Below are 14,975 nucleotides of genomic sequence, written 5' to 3'. Positions count from 1 at the left end.
TAGAAGCAAAAGCCCATCTATAGTTTCTTTTGTAAGAATTGGAAGGTATTTCACTGCCCATTACACAAGTTAACTGTTCATTCTTATGAAGAAAGATTTTGAATAGCAAATTATATTTAAAGCACTACTACTGCAGGACAAATCCACAGGACAAGCAGGCAGTGTAAATAACATGGCAGAAAAACAAGGTTTCTATGACAAAAATTAACCTGAAAATTGATAGACAAGAGCATGATTTTAAAAGAAAACTTCCATCTTGTGTCACGTACAAGGAACTATCACTGATCAGAAAAAGATCTATGCTGTTCATTTCTTTTAAAACTACCACTTACTAAAATCTGTTTTCATATAATTAGCAGAGAATTGCAATTGCCAATTCATACTGTATCTTACGTTCCCCTCCAAAAAAACCCAAAAAACTGTTACAGATAGAAATAAAAATGATTAACATAAATATATTTGTATTATTTCTAACATGTATAAAATATTATAAAATAAATTTATTTGCAAAATAACATGAAGAGATCAATATATATATATATTTATAGCCTCACATTTTAAGCAAGTTAAGCAGTGTATTAATCTTCTATTGTCTGTTTATTCACAGCATAACATTAATAAACTGAAAATAAAATCTATAATAGCAGCAAACTATTGCTTACTGTTGTGAGGAATGATGGTCTTGCTGAATAGTTTTTTTTTCCTTTCTAACACTCACATGTCTTTCCATCTTAGACTTTAATAGCTGTAGAATAATAGCAGCAAGCATGCATCAGTTAAAGCTTCCCAATTATTTAGAGTATTACAGAATATATCATATAATTTACTGAAATATTAAAAGCCACATTTATGAGGGTACATATTTAATGCAATAAATATAGTATTTAGGTCATTGTCTCTTTGTTCAAACAGGTACCACTGTGTAAAACAACTGACTAAGTAACAGAACAATTTTACCTATGTAGGTTCTATAAGCTTTGATGTGAAAAATTCATCTAAACCACAGTGCAGAATAAAGCTGATTCAAGTACATCATTTGGTCATATCAGCCTTCTATGGAAGACTGCATTTCATTAAGTGGAAACCTGGCTAAAGTCCTATGGGGCTCAAAGTTACCTTCAATGTACTTAGTTTATATCTTCAACATGATCAGCTTCTCAAAGTATGCTAATTTCAGCCTAATGTACAAACTAAGGCAATGTTTGTTCCAATAGGTATTTTGTTATCATTTTATACATGTAACTTTGATTTCTGTATTAAATAGGATTTATATATGTGAAATGAAATTTGCAGAGACTGACATTAGAATGAAGTATGGAAGTTGTTGCAAGGTCTACATTCTTTTCTTAACTAAGTAAAATAAACTACCGCTTTTTTTTTTTTTTTTTTTTTCCAGTGATTCCCTGTAAGCAAAAATTTGGTGTTTATAGCTACTCTACGATAAAATTGCATTTTAAGCACTCATAAACTAAGAGCAACCTTGGACCCTGAAAGTAAACTAACTCTTTTTTACTAGTTCTGCATTTATCAAATAAGAAATTTTCTGTAGCATGATGCATTTAAATCATTCACTGAATAGGACTATGTGAAAAATGAAGAGTTAATAGGAAATATTAAACAAGTATAGTAAAATCAAGAGAACAAATTACTAACCTCCTTTCAGTGAAAGTGATTCTTCTGTTCTGTTTTCTGATAAATTATTTTTCTAAACTATATTCTTTATCATTTGCTGTTGATTTGATGTAGATTCTAAGGTCCAAGAGTCTGGACACTCTTTTTTCTGCTTTTAGAAGCGGTGGCTTGAAGAAGACTATGTTCACATTCTGACTCTGTAATTACCTAACTCATAACATTGTGTTCCTCTGTATGAACATTTATCTTCTTCCTCAAAAGAGTACAATTACAAATAATAGAATGTGAATTACAGCAAATGAGACCACCAAAGGAAAAAATACACATACATAGTAGATGAAATGCATACAGTGGATACACGTATTCCACAAACTTACTAGAACTGATAATTTTGCACTCCATTAAGAGTCCACATAGTCCAAGTAAAAAGTTTATGCCTCCTTTCTATTAGTGCCAGCTGGTAATAAAAACTATTCTTCTGGAATGCTTGTTTCCCTGCTACATACAGGGTTTGCTACCACATGTCATTATCTTGGTACAGGCACTGACAATAGCACTCGATAAATAAGTAAAAACTTGTCATTTTGGCATAATCCTCCAACAGAAGTGTTATTGATAAAAAAATTTCATCTTCTGAGGCTTTGAACAGCCACCACTCCCCACTTCTTTATGTCTTCTTCCACTTTTTATTTCCTTTTCTGTCTTTCCCTTTGTCTTCTTTTTCTGATTTGTCATCTTCATATTTTTCCTTTTCTTGTTTTGTTACACTGTCATAGGAAGGTGGATATGTGGTGGATGCAGTCATATCTGTTTTTTCTGAAGTTGAATTTTCACTTAGCTTACCAAAAAGCATATGATTTTTGCTAAGTATATCAACCCCATCTTTGCGGTACATATATGAGAGTTTCTTTATTGATCGTCTTAAAAGATAACATCTATAGGCACGCTGAATAATGGTAGCAGACACTTCTTCCTGTTTCCGTTTTAATGTGGTTGTGATTGGTTCATAGGAGACTTTGGAAGGATTGGCTGCCATAAATCGGTCTTCCATCTGTACTCTGAGGGCATCCATCTCATCACTGTCCCCTAACACACGCTTTGTGAAAGCAAACAGGATGTCGAGGCAGTGAATTCTGTCACCACTTACCATGGGCAGATCCATTGCAATCAGCTGGATCTTGTTTGGTTTTGGTATATTAAGAGGAGGATCCAGAGAAGCTGCAAACTCTGATAGTTTGCTGTATTCTATGAATTGTGTTGCATCTGGATCGTATTTTTCCCAAACCTCATAGAACATCTCAAAGTCATCCTCACCCAAGGGCTCAGCACTTTCTTCAGTTGCAACACCAAAATTCTCCAGAATGACAGCAATGTACATGTTCACCACCACCAGAAAGGATATGATGATGTAGCTGACAAAGAAGAAAATCCCAACCGAAGGGTTGCCACAGTCGCCTTTAACAGAGCTCCCCGGGTGAGCTTTGTTAGGATCACAGTCCGGCTCCCCGCTGTTAAGAATTGGGGCTAACAAGCCATCCCAGCCAGCAGATGTGGTAATTTGAAATAGGCAGATCATGCTGTTGCCAAATGTTTCAAAGTTGAACATGTCATCAATTCCAGCTTCCCTCTTAACGTAGGCAAAGTTGGACATGCCAAATATGGCATAGATAAACATGACCAAGAAGAGCAGCAGGCCAATGTTGAACAAAGCAGGAAGAGACATCATCAGAGCAAAAAGCAGAGTGCGGATTCCCTTTGCGCCTTTAATGAGACGCAGGATGCGACCTATTCTGGCAAGTCGGATGACTCGGAACAAAGTAGGGGACACAAAATACTTTTCAATCACCTTAGCTAAAAACATACCTGTGAAACATAAAAATAAAATTAGAAGAGTAACAGAAGAGATACATAAACTACAACACAGATTATGAACAAAGAACAAATCTATCTATGCAATTTCTGGAAAACGTAATTGGAAGAAGAGTCAATAGATTTTATCAGCTATTTGTAATTCGAGCTTTTTTCCCAGTACTCATAGAAAAAAATGAGTATTATGATTGATACAGAATTATTGAGAAGGTATGACTCTGAAGTATGCTTCTCATTTCCTAAAAAATCAGAAGCAATGATAATTAAATATTCCTTTAATGTATAAAACTTTTCAAAGCATTTTATATATTACTATAATTCATTTGAAATACAAGAATTTCTTACCTACTATTGAAAGGATAACAACCACAAAATCAAAGATATTCCAGCCAACAGTGAAGTAATAGTAACGGAGCGAGAACAGTTTTAAGACACATTCTCCAGTGAAAAGGACAACAAAAACAAAGTTAATCCAGTATAAAATATTTTGCATAAGTTCACTCTGGTCATCTGTTTCTATCATCATGGTGACCATGTTAAGACAGATGAGGACCATAATGCCGATGTCAAATGCTTGTTTTGTTACAATATCAAACACCAAACCTTGCAATTTGTTCTGAGGGGAGAAAAAAGAAAACGTGACACTAGCTTGTATGTAATGAACATTCTTTTTTTTCCTGTCTTTTTCTTTCTTACTCAAAATATACTCAAAAACCTAAAAGTGCTCTTCAGTCACTTTTCTAGATTTCTGTTTCCCCCTCAAAACCCAACACATTCCTACTTCTTAAGATCCTCTGATTCTGTATTTCCCCAGGCAAAACAACTATGAGAATATTTTCCTAAAGGATGAACAAATTTCAATTTAGAATGGAGAATTTCAATTAGGCCTAGACCATTTTAAAGTTGAGGGAGACTTTTGATAGTTAACGTACTGCTGTTGCTCAATGTACATGACATAAGAATAGCATGTATTCTTACCGCTGGCCTAGGTATAGGTTTTTGTGGTTTCTTGGAACCTAATTTCTTCATTGCATTGTAGTATTTCTTTTGTTCTTCTGTCATAAAAATGTCCTGACCTCCTAGGTAAAATAAGAAAAATAAAAACCAATTACAGCCAAGGCTTACATTCCATTAATACGCAGAACATCACTTTTATGAACTATGCATTCATTCTTATAATACATTGCTATAAAAACCAAAATACAATAATCATATCAAAGATTATTAAAGTATCTCACAAGCCTTGATGGAAAATCAAAACAAATTAAGGAAGTGAAAAAAAGGACTTCTGTTATTAAAAAAATTCAGATACAAAGATAATTCAGTTAAATATGAATGAAAAAACTTATAGAAATACATATTCTATAGCTAACAGTAAACTCCACACTGTAAAACAATGAACTAGAAATAAGTTTCAAAAGTAGAAGTAGTAATTCAGAACTGATAGGTCATCAGAAAGAATGTGTGTGGAAAAAAGACATTACTGACATTACTTATTTCTCAGGATGTATGTTTTACCATGGGTATACAGGTATCTCAGTTCAAATACTTGCTGCTGCAATAAAAATACTTCCACAGTGAGTATCTGGTGTTCGATTATCCACTACACTGTGCAGAGAGAATCAATAAGCACTGATACACTTTTTAAGTTTTCTTGTCTGAATTTAAGGTAAGCAATTTGAGTAAAATAATATCTAGATTGTTATGTGTAATACACATGAAAATATTTAGCAAAATTGTATTTCTGACAAGTGATTTTCCTTCCATGCATTTGGTTTTACATACAGGCATTCGTGATGTCAAAGCATTTGGAAATGAATTTCAGTCTAGATGAATCTGTGACTTTGTCAAAAATAGTGTTGATCATATTTATCAATAATGTGGAGATGTGTTTGAGCCTTTCAGCTATGGCTACATGCAGACATGAAGGTCAGAAATCAAAAGAGATTTTTTTATAGTATGTTCTCTTCATAAACCACATGTTCAAGTATAATTCATTCATTAGAGGCCATAGGTCCTGGAACTAAAACAAAAAGTGAATTTGCTGATTATGGTGGAGAGTAATGAAAATCTATCAGCAGATTTTTCTCAGCAGGAATTAAAAAAAAAAAAAGAACTACAAAGGAACTGGCGTTGAACTGAGGACTACATCTGCTCTCTCACTGACGTGTGATGTAATACCAAGCAAGAGTTAACATCGCCGTCTCAATGTGCCATCCACTGGGAGAATAACTGACTCAAAGCAGGATAAACATTACTCAACATTATAGTTGAAGACTTTAATGGTTAACAATTTGACAGCTAGTGGGATGCACACAAGGACCAAATAAATCACAACTACACAGAGAAAGTATATTCTAACATAAGGTCTTTCCCATATCTTAAAAACACTGCCCAAAACAAATAGCTCATTGTGATGTGAATGCAGAGCAAAGACAAGAATATTGCTGCATTTCTATGAGCAAAGGTGCCTCTATAAATACAAAAGCCAGTAATGGCTGCTAATTTGCTCTATTAAACTGAAGAATAGCAAGCAGACAGAATGTTCTCCAGCCTATTCAACTATTTTGGTGACAGAAGTTCAAAGGATGTACACAGACACCACACTGCCAGAAAGAAACCTTACGAGCACTTTTCTGCCTTTTTGAGTCATAATGACTACAGTAGCCAGCATCTGCCAATTTACAACCATCTCTTTACTGGACATGGTAACCCCAGAACATAGAGACTGATAGAAATATCAACAGCATATATATAACTTCCTAAGTCTTCCTCTCCCAGGATCAGAAGAAACATACTCAGCTTCCTCTTTAGTCCTGAAATTCTCTGATGTTATTCAAGGTGCCTGTGTGGGGGAAGAAACTTACTGAAGGATAAAGACAACATCAGTTTTATAACTACAAACTGTTTATACTTGGATAAGCACACAAAAGACTCAAAGGATCTGATGAAGCAACATATGAAGCTACAAACTCCAGTCTCAGTTGGTAGGTACTTTTCCAAGATCATCTTTGTGGAAAAAAAAAACCAAATGCATACTGGTAGATAAAAAATAATGGTCTGACTCCATAGGGTGGATATCACAAGCCATGCTGGGTGACCTCTACGGTATAGGCCAATCTCTCTTTCCTTCTGAAGGACTAAAGAGAGAAATGAAAAGAAAAACTGAATCAAAATAGAAGAGAAATCAGAATAAAATAGTTCCTGTGCAACTGTGAGGAAAAATAAAAAAGCAACACCAAAGCCCCTATCTGAGAGTTAGCTATTTCCATACAACTCAGTGAGAATAATTTTATACAACTACTTAGGGGAAAAGAAAAACATTGTGAAAGAGATAAAAAGTGAACCGATCTCAAAACTCAAGTGAGAATATAAAGACAGTCATCAATGGGTAACACATTTCTTCATATTTTAGATTTCATAAAAGCTTTACTCTTTTTTGTATAACATGACAGAAAACATTCCACTGGATCTATTCAGCCAAGATTATCTCACAAATTTATCATCAGGATTAGACTTAGCCTAACAGAGGGCCTCAAGAGATTAAGAGATGGAAAGAAGTGTTTGTAGATTTCTGCCCAGGATACATATGGAAACAATGGAATTTTCCAATGCAATATGTCTAGCAGTATCTTTATTTTAGTACAGTGAATGAAATTTGATAAATCACCTGAAATTGCAAGTGAGTCTACGAAATGACTCTCTGATTCTAAGAAATTATATTCTACTTTGCTATTATTTAGTGGCACTTTTTTTTTTTTTTTCAAGGTAAATAAGACTCCAGCACTCTGCTCCTTTCATATACAGACAAATAAGCCTACCATAGAAAACGTTCAGAGTTTAGATAGCAAACAGAATTTAACTTGTCATCATAGGATGCATTTTAACCTATTTTAATCCTTGTGGAATTTTTGACACAAACTTACGCTCATTTGAATAACAGAAACCATTTCAGCCGAGGGAAAAAAAAAAGTCCCCCACGAAAAAACAAAACAAAACAAAACAAAACCACCAAGACACATTTTCACACATCAATAATTTTCTTTCTCTTGCAAACTCATTAACAACTCAAGACAGTTAACCAGCTCTCTTTATCTTCCATTTCTTTGTACAGATCTGTATAACACTTAAAGACAAGAAGTATGAAGAAAATGAAACGTTGACACTTATCTTCTTTTTTTGTTGGTTAAAGTTATCTATGATGACACCAATGAACAAGTTTAGGGTGAAGAAGGATCCAAAGACGATAAAGGCAACAAAGTAAAGATACATGTATAGGTTATCCTCGTACATGGGCTGTTTCCCTACCTATGTAACACAGAAAAACAGAAATACATCACCAACAACAGTAAAAACAGATTATAGAATACTATAAGAAGAGAAGAAACAGAAGCTGTGTTTAGCCAGACAGCAACAAAGAAAGAAAAATGGGGTAGTGGAACAGTTATTTTTGGAGAACACCCTAAACTTGTTCAATCTTTGATCATGTAAATTCATTCAACGTCTTTTATTGCATACAAATACTTGCAATTCTTCTCTAAGGTCATGTGTAGCTTCCTAAATTTGAAAGAGGTATGAAAATCTCAAAAGTAAATCACTTTCTACAGATTTTATACAAAAAGGAGCTAGAGAGACAAAAGATGCAAACAAATACCTGCATTAAAACAGGCAAAGTTCTGCCATTTTGTTATTTCAGATCATAGAATGTGACTTTGTATTAGCTACTGCACGTAACTTTTTTTATTTTTGGGAACTGGAAAAATCTCAGTTATAAACATCCATACAAAACTAAATTTCACTAGTTACATTACTCAATTTATATATATATATTAGTACTTCTATGTATATTCTACCTACTAAAAGTACATGCATTTAATTTCTGTAGAAATTAACTACTCATAATAACTAATAACTACTAATAATAACTAATAATATATTTAATAGGTTTAACTTTAGACCTATAAAGAAAAAAAGTCAAAATTTTATGTTTTTTTAATGTTACTTTATTTCAATTAGCATTCAAGAAATAATCTGATTTGATTAAAATTGGTAAATTTTACATTGCACTTACATCCCTAGAGTCAACAGCAGCATACATGATTTCCATCCATCCTTTAAACGTTGCCTAAAAAAACAAAGTTTATTAGTTTCCATCAAAGCTTCAAATAAGAAGAAACATCAAGTATTTCAAACATTCTGAACTACAAAACCTTTTTGCAATGTACTTGTACAAAGAAGTAGCAGTAAATGTTAAGAGATGGTGGTAAGAAATGAACTATTTAAAAAATTAATTTAGTGTGGAATGTTCCTTCTTAATAAATAAGCACTGAACAGATTATAATCTTCATGAAAATTCATGTAAATTCTATGTGGAGTTGAAATAAATATCTGAACATTCAAGAAAGACTGCAGTGTACAACAAAGTTCTCAGCTCTTAGAAATTTCTGACAACAGAAACTGGAGAATGCCACCACTGGTTGGCATTTTCAGGCCTAATACGTAAGTAATTCTAAAAGAAAGTCCAGAATGTAAGTAGTCCCAAGAAATCTTCTTAAATTATGCAATTGCTTAGCGACATTTAGAAATAACTACTACTTCTCCCTTGAGCAACCAGCTGCCAACTTACTCGCATAACACTAACTACCCACAACCAGCTGGAGAGTTTGAAAGACAGAATAATGGCCAAGTGCTTATCAACACAAATGTTTTCCCAGAAGCAGTTTGTCAAGTGAACCTGATTAAGAATCCAAGTTTCTGTCCTACTGCCTCCAATTTGTATGTGTTGCAGGTGGAATGCAGCTATCAGGAATAAGAGAAAGAACAGAAACGAAAAAATGAATTTAAAATCCTTTTCTTTTATCTCTTTATTTCCATATCAATAGTGAAATGTGTAAGTGACGTGGAGAGACCCACTATCATTATTTGAATAAGCTCTGCAGTGTATCTGAGTGTGATGCTAAAAATCTGCATCAACATGCCTTAACACCTTAATGGATCAAACAAATAATTTAAAAAAATCCCAGTGTTTTTTTTTTTTTTTTGGTTTTCTTTTTTTTGTTTTGTTTTGGGGTTTTTTTTGTTGTTGTTGTTGTTTTTTGTTTGTTTTTTTTTTTTTTTGTGAGAAGAGGGGTAGGGAGAGATTATATTTTTACATTTTTTATTTCTATAGAATTGGAAAATGAGTAGCTGGATGTAAAAAAAATCTCACATTTACTTGGAAGATATCATAAATTTGTCTTCTTCCAAAACATCTGTAGAATCTATGAGATTGTTACCATAATCAATTGTAAATAGCTTCATAGAATAAAAATACTTTATGTATATATTGTAAAACACTGAACACTGAAAATAATGGAATGAAATGCTACTGCTACACAACTTTAAGCTGGAAAAATTTATCAAAATTTATACACTTACTACTTGAAGCAAAGAAAGATAACCAGCTCCAACATTATCGAAGTTTACTTTCACATTTTTCCATTGAACATCTGATGCAGTGCTCCTACGATTTTCACACATAGTTTTGTTATCAACTTCATCTGGTTTGAATTGAAGTCCAGTTGTGGTGTTAACACAGTAAAAGAACTTGCCAGCAAACAGATTTACTCCCATGATGCTGAAAATTAGCCAGAATGTTAGACAAACCAGAAGCACATTCATTATGGATGGGATTGCTCCAGTAAGAGCATTCACAACCACCTAATGAAGAAACACAGAAAAAAAACTTTTAGAAACTATATGCTTACATTTATACCTAAATAGCAGTGATCAAGTTGTGCTTTTTTTCTGAAATAAAAGATGTAGAGTAAAACATCAGAATATATTGAAATAATGCATATAAAAAAAAGAAAAACATAATAGAGTCATCCACTACTGTTTGCCTTGCTACTGCACATGCAGTTCGGTGTTTCTCAGTGATTTAATAGTTTATTAGGCACATTTTTATGAAATTGTTTTGCACATTATTACATGGTCTCCTTTTTTCTTACCCTCATTCCTTCGAAGCGTGACAAAGCTCTTAGAGGTCTCAAAGCCCTTAATGTTCGGAGAGATTTAATTGCACCAAGTTCTGAGAAACCGAGAGCATTAGCTACTAAGCTAACTAAGGAGACCTAGAAGAAAAAGAACAATCTTTTCTTTTTAAAGTATCCTCACAATAAAAATGTAATACCTAGAAGGAAGATAAATTCAATCTGGATATTGGAGGCAAAAAAAAGGGAATATAAAGTTGTCTGCAAAATTCAGAATAATTTAAACAAAAATAAATGTTAATCTCTAGAAATTAGCCTTGCAACCTAGTAAACAGTAGTAAGTACTGTACTAGTCAAAATGAGGAAAGTTGATTCACAACTTTTTGAAGTGATGCATTTGGCCACCATTACTCTCTGTTTTCCTCAAACCTTTTCTTTAATTGTTACCTCCATGCTGTCCCATTCTTTTACTGTCTTCATGACATCCTGATCTTCACAGTGCTTCACCAGTAAGTCATTAAGCCCAGAATCAGCTGTCCTACTACAACCTACGTGCTCCCTCCATCTCTCTTCTGTGTTTGCTTCCTCCTTGCTCTGTTACTGAATACAAAAGACTGAAATCCTTTCAAATAATATACCTCAATCACTGACTGAGACCCAAAACAGCAAGACAGAGACTAAAGAGATGGAGTTAACAATAACATATAAATGAATTAGTATTTAGTTACTCATTACATAATTACAACAGAAACTCGTTTATCAATATATCATTCTCTTATTTTTAACTCAATTCGTATTCTTCACTGCATATTTACATATCAAATTGGAGTTCCATGAAATGACTAGACCATACACCAGAAATAGGTTACGTAGAGACTATAGTACCTACATCAACAATCAGGAAGTCCAGCCAGCACCAGGCATTAGTGAAGTAAGTTTGAAAACCATAAGCCACCCATTTTAGCACCATTTCCAGAATAAAGATATAAGTGAAGATTTTATCAGCATAGTCCAGTATGACCTTGATAGTCTTGCGCTGTTCAATATATATATCTTCAAAAGCCTGTAAAAAATGGGTTGCATGTAAGTCAGATATTAATAGGACTTTGGAAACTAAGAAGCCATAAGAACTGATGAAAAAAAAGGCAAAGAAAAATTGCTTTTTTAACTATTTTTTTTTTAACCTTTAAAAAAAAAGCTTTTTTTAACCTTTTGTTAAAAGCCAGCATAAGCAGAGACAACATGTACAAGTTTTAGACTTTATTGTCTCCTAATAATGGGATTACAATATAATGAGTAAAGTTGCCAAACAAGCTTTTAAAAAATTTTATTAAGTCAACACGGAATTACAACCTGTCACTCTGATAAGCCCACTTTGACTCAAAGAGAAGGCAGTCTCCTGATGATAATAAATACAACCAACAGAAGAGAAAAATAAGAGAACGTGAACAAATCAGCATTTGTACTGCTTTTGAAGACTATTTTAATTTACAGCTGAATATCTGTTCCAGTTATTGTTCTAATTTCCTCAACAAGATTTTAAGTATAATCCTCTTGATAAGCACCCTTTCACACATGCATCATCTTGTATTCATCATAACTGACTTGCAGAAGGTTATTTGACAACAGAATTTTAATGATTTTATATGCACTGGGAAAATACTATGGGAAGGTCTCCTTTCAATCAACTCTCAGTTTTTCCTTAGTGAACATAAGTATGTTTTAACATACGTTTAAAACATATTTTTTATCTATGATAAAACATTCCTTATAGACACTGTTTCTATGGGTGTATGTTCTACTTACCAGAGTACCACTGCTGAGAAGAATCATGAAGACAATGAATGTTTCAAACCAGTTGTGTTCTACTATCCTGTAGCAAGTTTTTCTAAGATTCCACCAGATTATTCCTCTTCTGCTTTCCATATTGCATCTACAGCATTTAAACTTCTGTATACAACCTAACAATACAATCACAAGCCATTATAAGGTTTTTGAATCATAGAATCCTTGGAGTTAGAAGGGACCTTTAAAGGTCATCTTCTCCAACTCCCCTGCAATGAACAGGGTCATCTACATTTAGATCAAGTTGCTCAGAGCCTGGTCCAGCTTTGCCTTGAAAGTCTTCAGGGACAGAGCATCTATCACCTCTTTGTGCAACCTGTTCCAATGTCTCACCACCCTCATTGTAAAATACTTTTTCCTTACACTGAACCTAAATCTCCTCTCTAAGTTTGAAATGAGTTCTTCTTGCTCTGTCAGCACAGATACTGCTAAAAGTCTGTCCCCTTCTTTCCTGCATCTCCCCTTTTTTTTGCCCCTATGAAAGGCAAAATTAATCACATTCTAAGACTTAAATCAGGACCTGGAGCTGCACCGGCAAAAAAGCTTCCTTGAACTGCAAATGCTTGTTTCCAACAATTGCTAACTTCAAATTTCATTTTCATACCTTCTGTAAAACATGTCTGCAGCTCTGCTGCTTTTTCTGGTTCAGTCTCAGCTTTTTCTTCAAAGAGAGCCAAATTAACTGTACTTCCTTCAGATGAGCTGGAAAGATTTATCTTCTGAAAATAGAAGTCCATAGTAGCAGTTATACTTTCATATTATTTACATTTTTAGAACTGAAATTAATATTAAGCATGCAACACACTGTATCAGTAACAATAAGAACAACACTTGTCACACAAACATCCACATATAGCAGTCAATGCTGTTGAAATGTGCATAAATCATCTCCTTTCTACCACCAGATAGTAGCATTATGCAGTATTTTACTGAATTCCAGAAATTCTGGAATTATAATACAATGTTAGAATTCCTCAAAAGTAACTACAAACAAGTAGATTTTTAAATACTTTTTTTTTTTTTTTTGGTCCACTATTTTCTTTCTATATTCTATGTCTCTACATTTTAAATCAATATGAACTATACTGTATGCTTTAGATAATACATGTTTGTAATTGCTTTCGTCATGGCAGTCTCCTCAACCTTGGCAGCAAAGTTCTTGATAGTACAAGCTAACTACTTCTAGCATGTGACAAATTTACAATAAAATTTGGTTACTGTTGATTAATAAATATTAATACATTTACGTTCTTTTTGTTTCAATATAATGATCATTGGTAGATTGGAAAATGCTAAAATCCAGGATTATTATAAAATCCTGTTTCAAATTTGAACATGAATTTGAACACTTCCCTAATACATTTGTAAAACGAATTACACATGCCCTATGTTGACATACAGTTATTGCTACAACATGAACACTTTTATTTTGTTTTTCAAATGTAATCAAAAGTTTTGAATAGGAAAAAGTATAACCAATACATTTCAACTGGCATTAATATGCATTTATGCAATCTCTTTTTTTTTTTTTTTGTCAATGCACGTATGTATTACATTGTGCATTATGAAACTACCTGTTACTCTGGTACGCATACCTGTACAGTTAACACCTTGAAAGAAAAGGTATATATATATGTTTTTTAAATAATTGCAATAGTACTAAAACAAATGCTAATAAAAACATAAGCTCAATTTTATTTTTTATCATGTAATATCCATGTACCTTGCACTCAGTCCATAATCTGGAGATTTTAAATGAAGAACGTTGTGTCCTGTACATTTGATCTAGGTATGAGTACCAAACTAAGTCTAAGTAGTTTTTGTCACGGCATTCTCTGACATTTTATGATCTCATTATGAAAAGTACATAATGTCAGACACAGATTCACTGAAACACAAGTAAATGTCTGTAGGGAATGATGTAAGCACACTTTGTAAAACAGCCTGAATTTTGTACAATTGACATCATTTTCATGAATTTGCTAGACTTACACAATTAATAGGTATTTAAAATATAACAACAGACAAGTTAAACTACTTACACCTCATTTTTAAAATGAGTGAAAACAAAACTTTTAATGAAAGTCTACTTTTTATATACATACATGTTTGTGAAAGAAGGTAGAGACTACTTAATAAGAGAAACTAATTCAGTGTTCTGCATTAACTTTTATTGAAAATAATTTGATATTTCCTATTTTGCAGCCATTTTAAAACTTGTCTGAAATAGAACTCCAAAGTTACTCACGTTTAATGTAAACATCTCTACTCATTTTTAGAAGCATTAATTTTAAAATACAAATATTCACAGCAAATTTTTCCCAGTCGCTAATCCTACTGAATCTGAGAAGAGCATTATAAATGCATTATTTTATTAATATTCTGCTTTCATCATTCCATGACATAGCTAATATTTTAAAAAATGCTGCAGCAGTGGTGGGAAAACTGAATTTATGAACTGAATTATAAAACACAAAAATAATTACATCTTCTTATTCGTAACAGTAAGGAAGTTTTGTGTCATATTGCTAGTAGAAATTACAAAAAACACTCAGTGCTCTGGGACATCTGAACTATGAGCTAATTAATATATCCTTCTAAACAGGTGATATGAATTCAAGTGAAAGAATACAGATTTTTAAGTGTTACAAACAGCAA

The 14,975-nt window shown here is 33.0% G+C and overlaps 1 protein-coding gene across 24 annotated transcripts in view; it reads right to left on the bottom strand.

Moving 5' to 3' along the window:
- Positions 1-476: 476 nt before the first annotated feature.
- The window catches only part of LOC122162086 (sodium channel protein type 2 subunit alpha-like), a 140,887-nt gene continuing 126,388 nt past the window's right edge, over positions 477-14,975 (bottom strand). For 17 of the 24 annotated variants that reach the window (XM_042821998.1, XM_042822008.1, XM_042821997.1 and 14 more), the window contains 10 exons: positions 12,922-13,036; positions 12,279-12,433; positions 11,362-11,535; positions 10,491-10,613; positions 9,919-10,200; positions 8,573-8,626; positions 7,672-7,809; positions 4,480-4,584; positions 3,847-4,117; positions 477-3,495 (listed from right to left, as the gene is read on the bottom strand). In XM_042821998.1, the coding sequence (XP_042677932.1) occupies positions 2,300-3,495; positions 3,847-4,117; positions 4,480-4,584; positions 7,672-7,809; positions 8,573-8,626; positions 9,919-10,200; positions 10,491-10,613; positions 11,362-11,535; positions 12,279-12,433; positions 12,922-13,036 (2,613 nt within the window). In that variant the 3' untranslated portion in view covers positions 477-2,299. The remainder of the gene's footprint in view (positions 3,496-3,846; positions 4,118-4,479; positions 4,585-7,671; positions 7,810-8,572; positions 8,627-9,918; positions 10,201-10,490; positions 10,614-11,361; positions 11,536-12,278; positions 12,434-12,921; positions 13,037-14,975) is intronic. The other 7 variants (XM_042822005.1, XM_042822017.1, XM_042822019.1 and 4 more) reach the window with 2 other exon arrangements.

Source organism: Centrocercus urophasianus, unplaced genomic scaffold (genome assembly GCF_019232065.1).
Source record: "Centrocercus urophasianus isolate 14NV4802_14NV808 unplaced genomic scaffold, USGS_Curo_1.0 seq_20, whole genome shotgun sequence".
In the NCBI taxonomy this organism is placed as follows: domain Eukaryota; kingdom Metazoa; phylum Chordata; class Aves; order Galliformes; family Phasianidae; genus Centrocercus; species Centrocercus urophasianus.
Note: the sequence above shows the minus strand (reverse complement) of the source record. Positions and strands in the feature narration are given on the sequence as shown.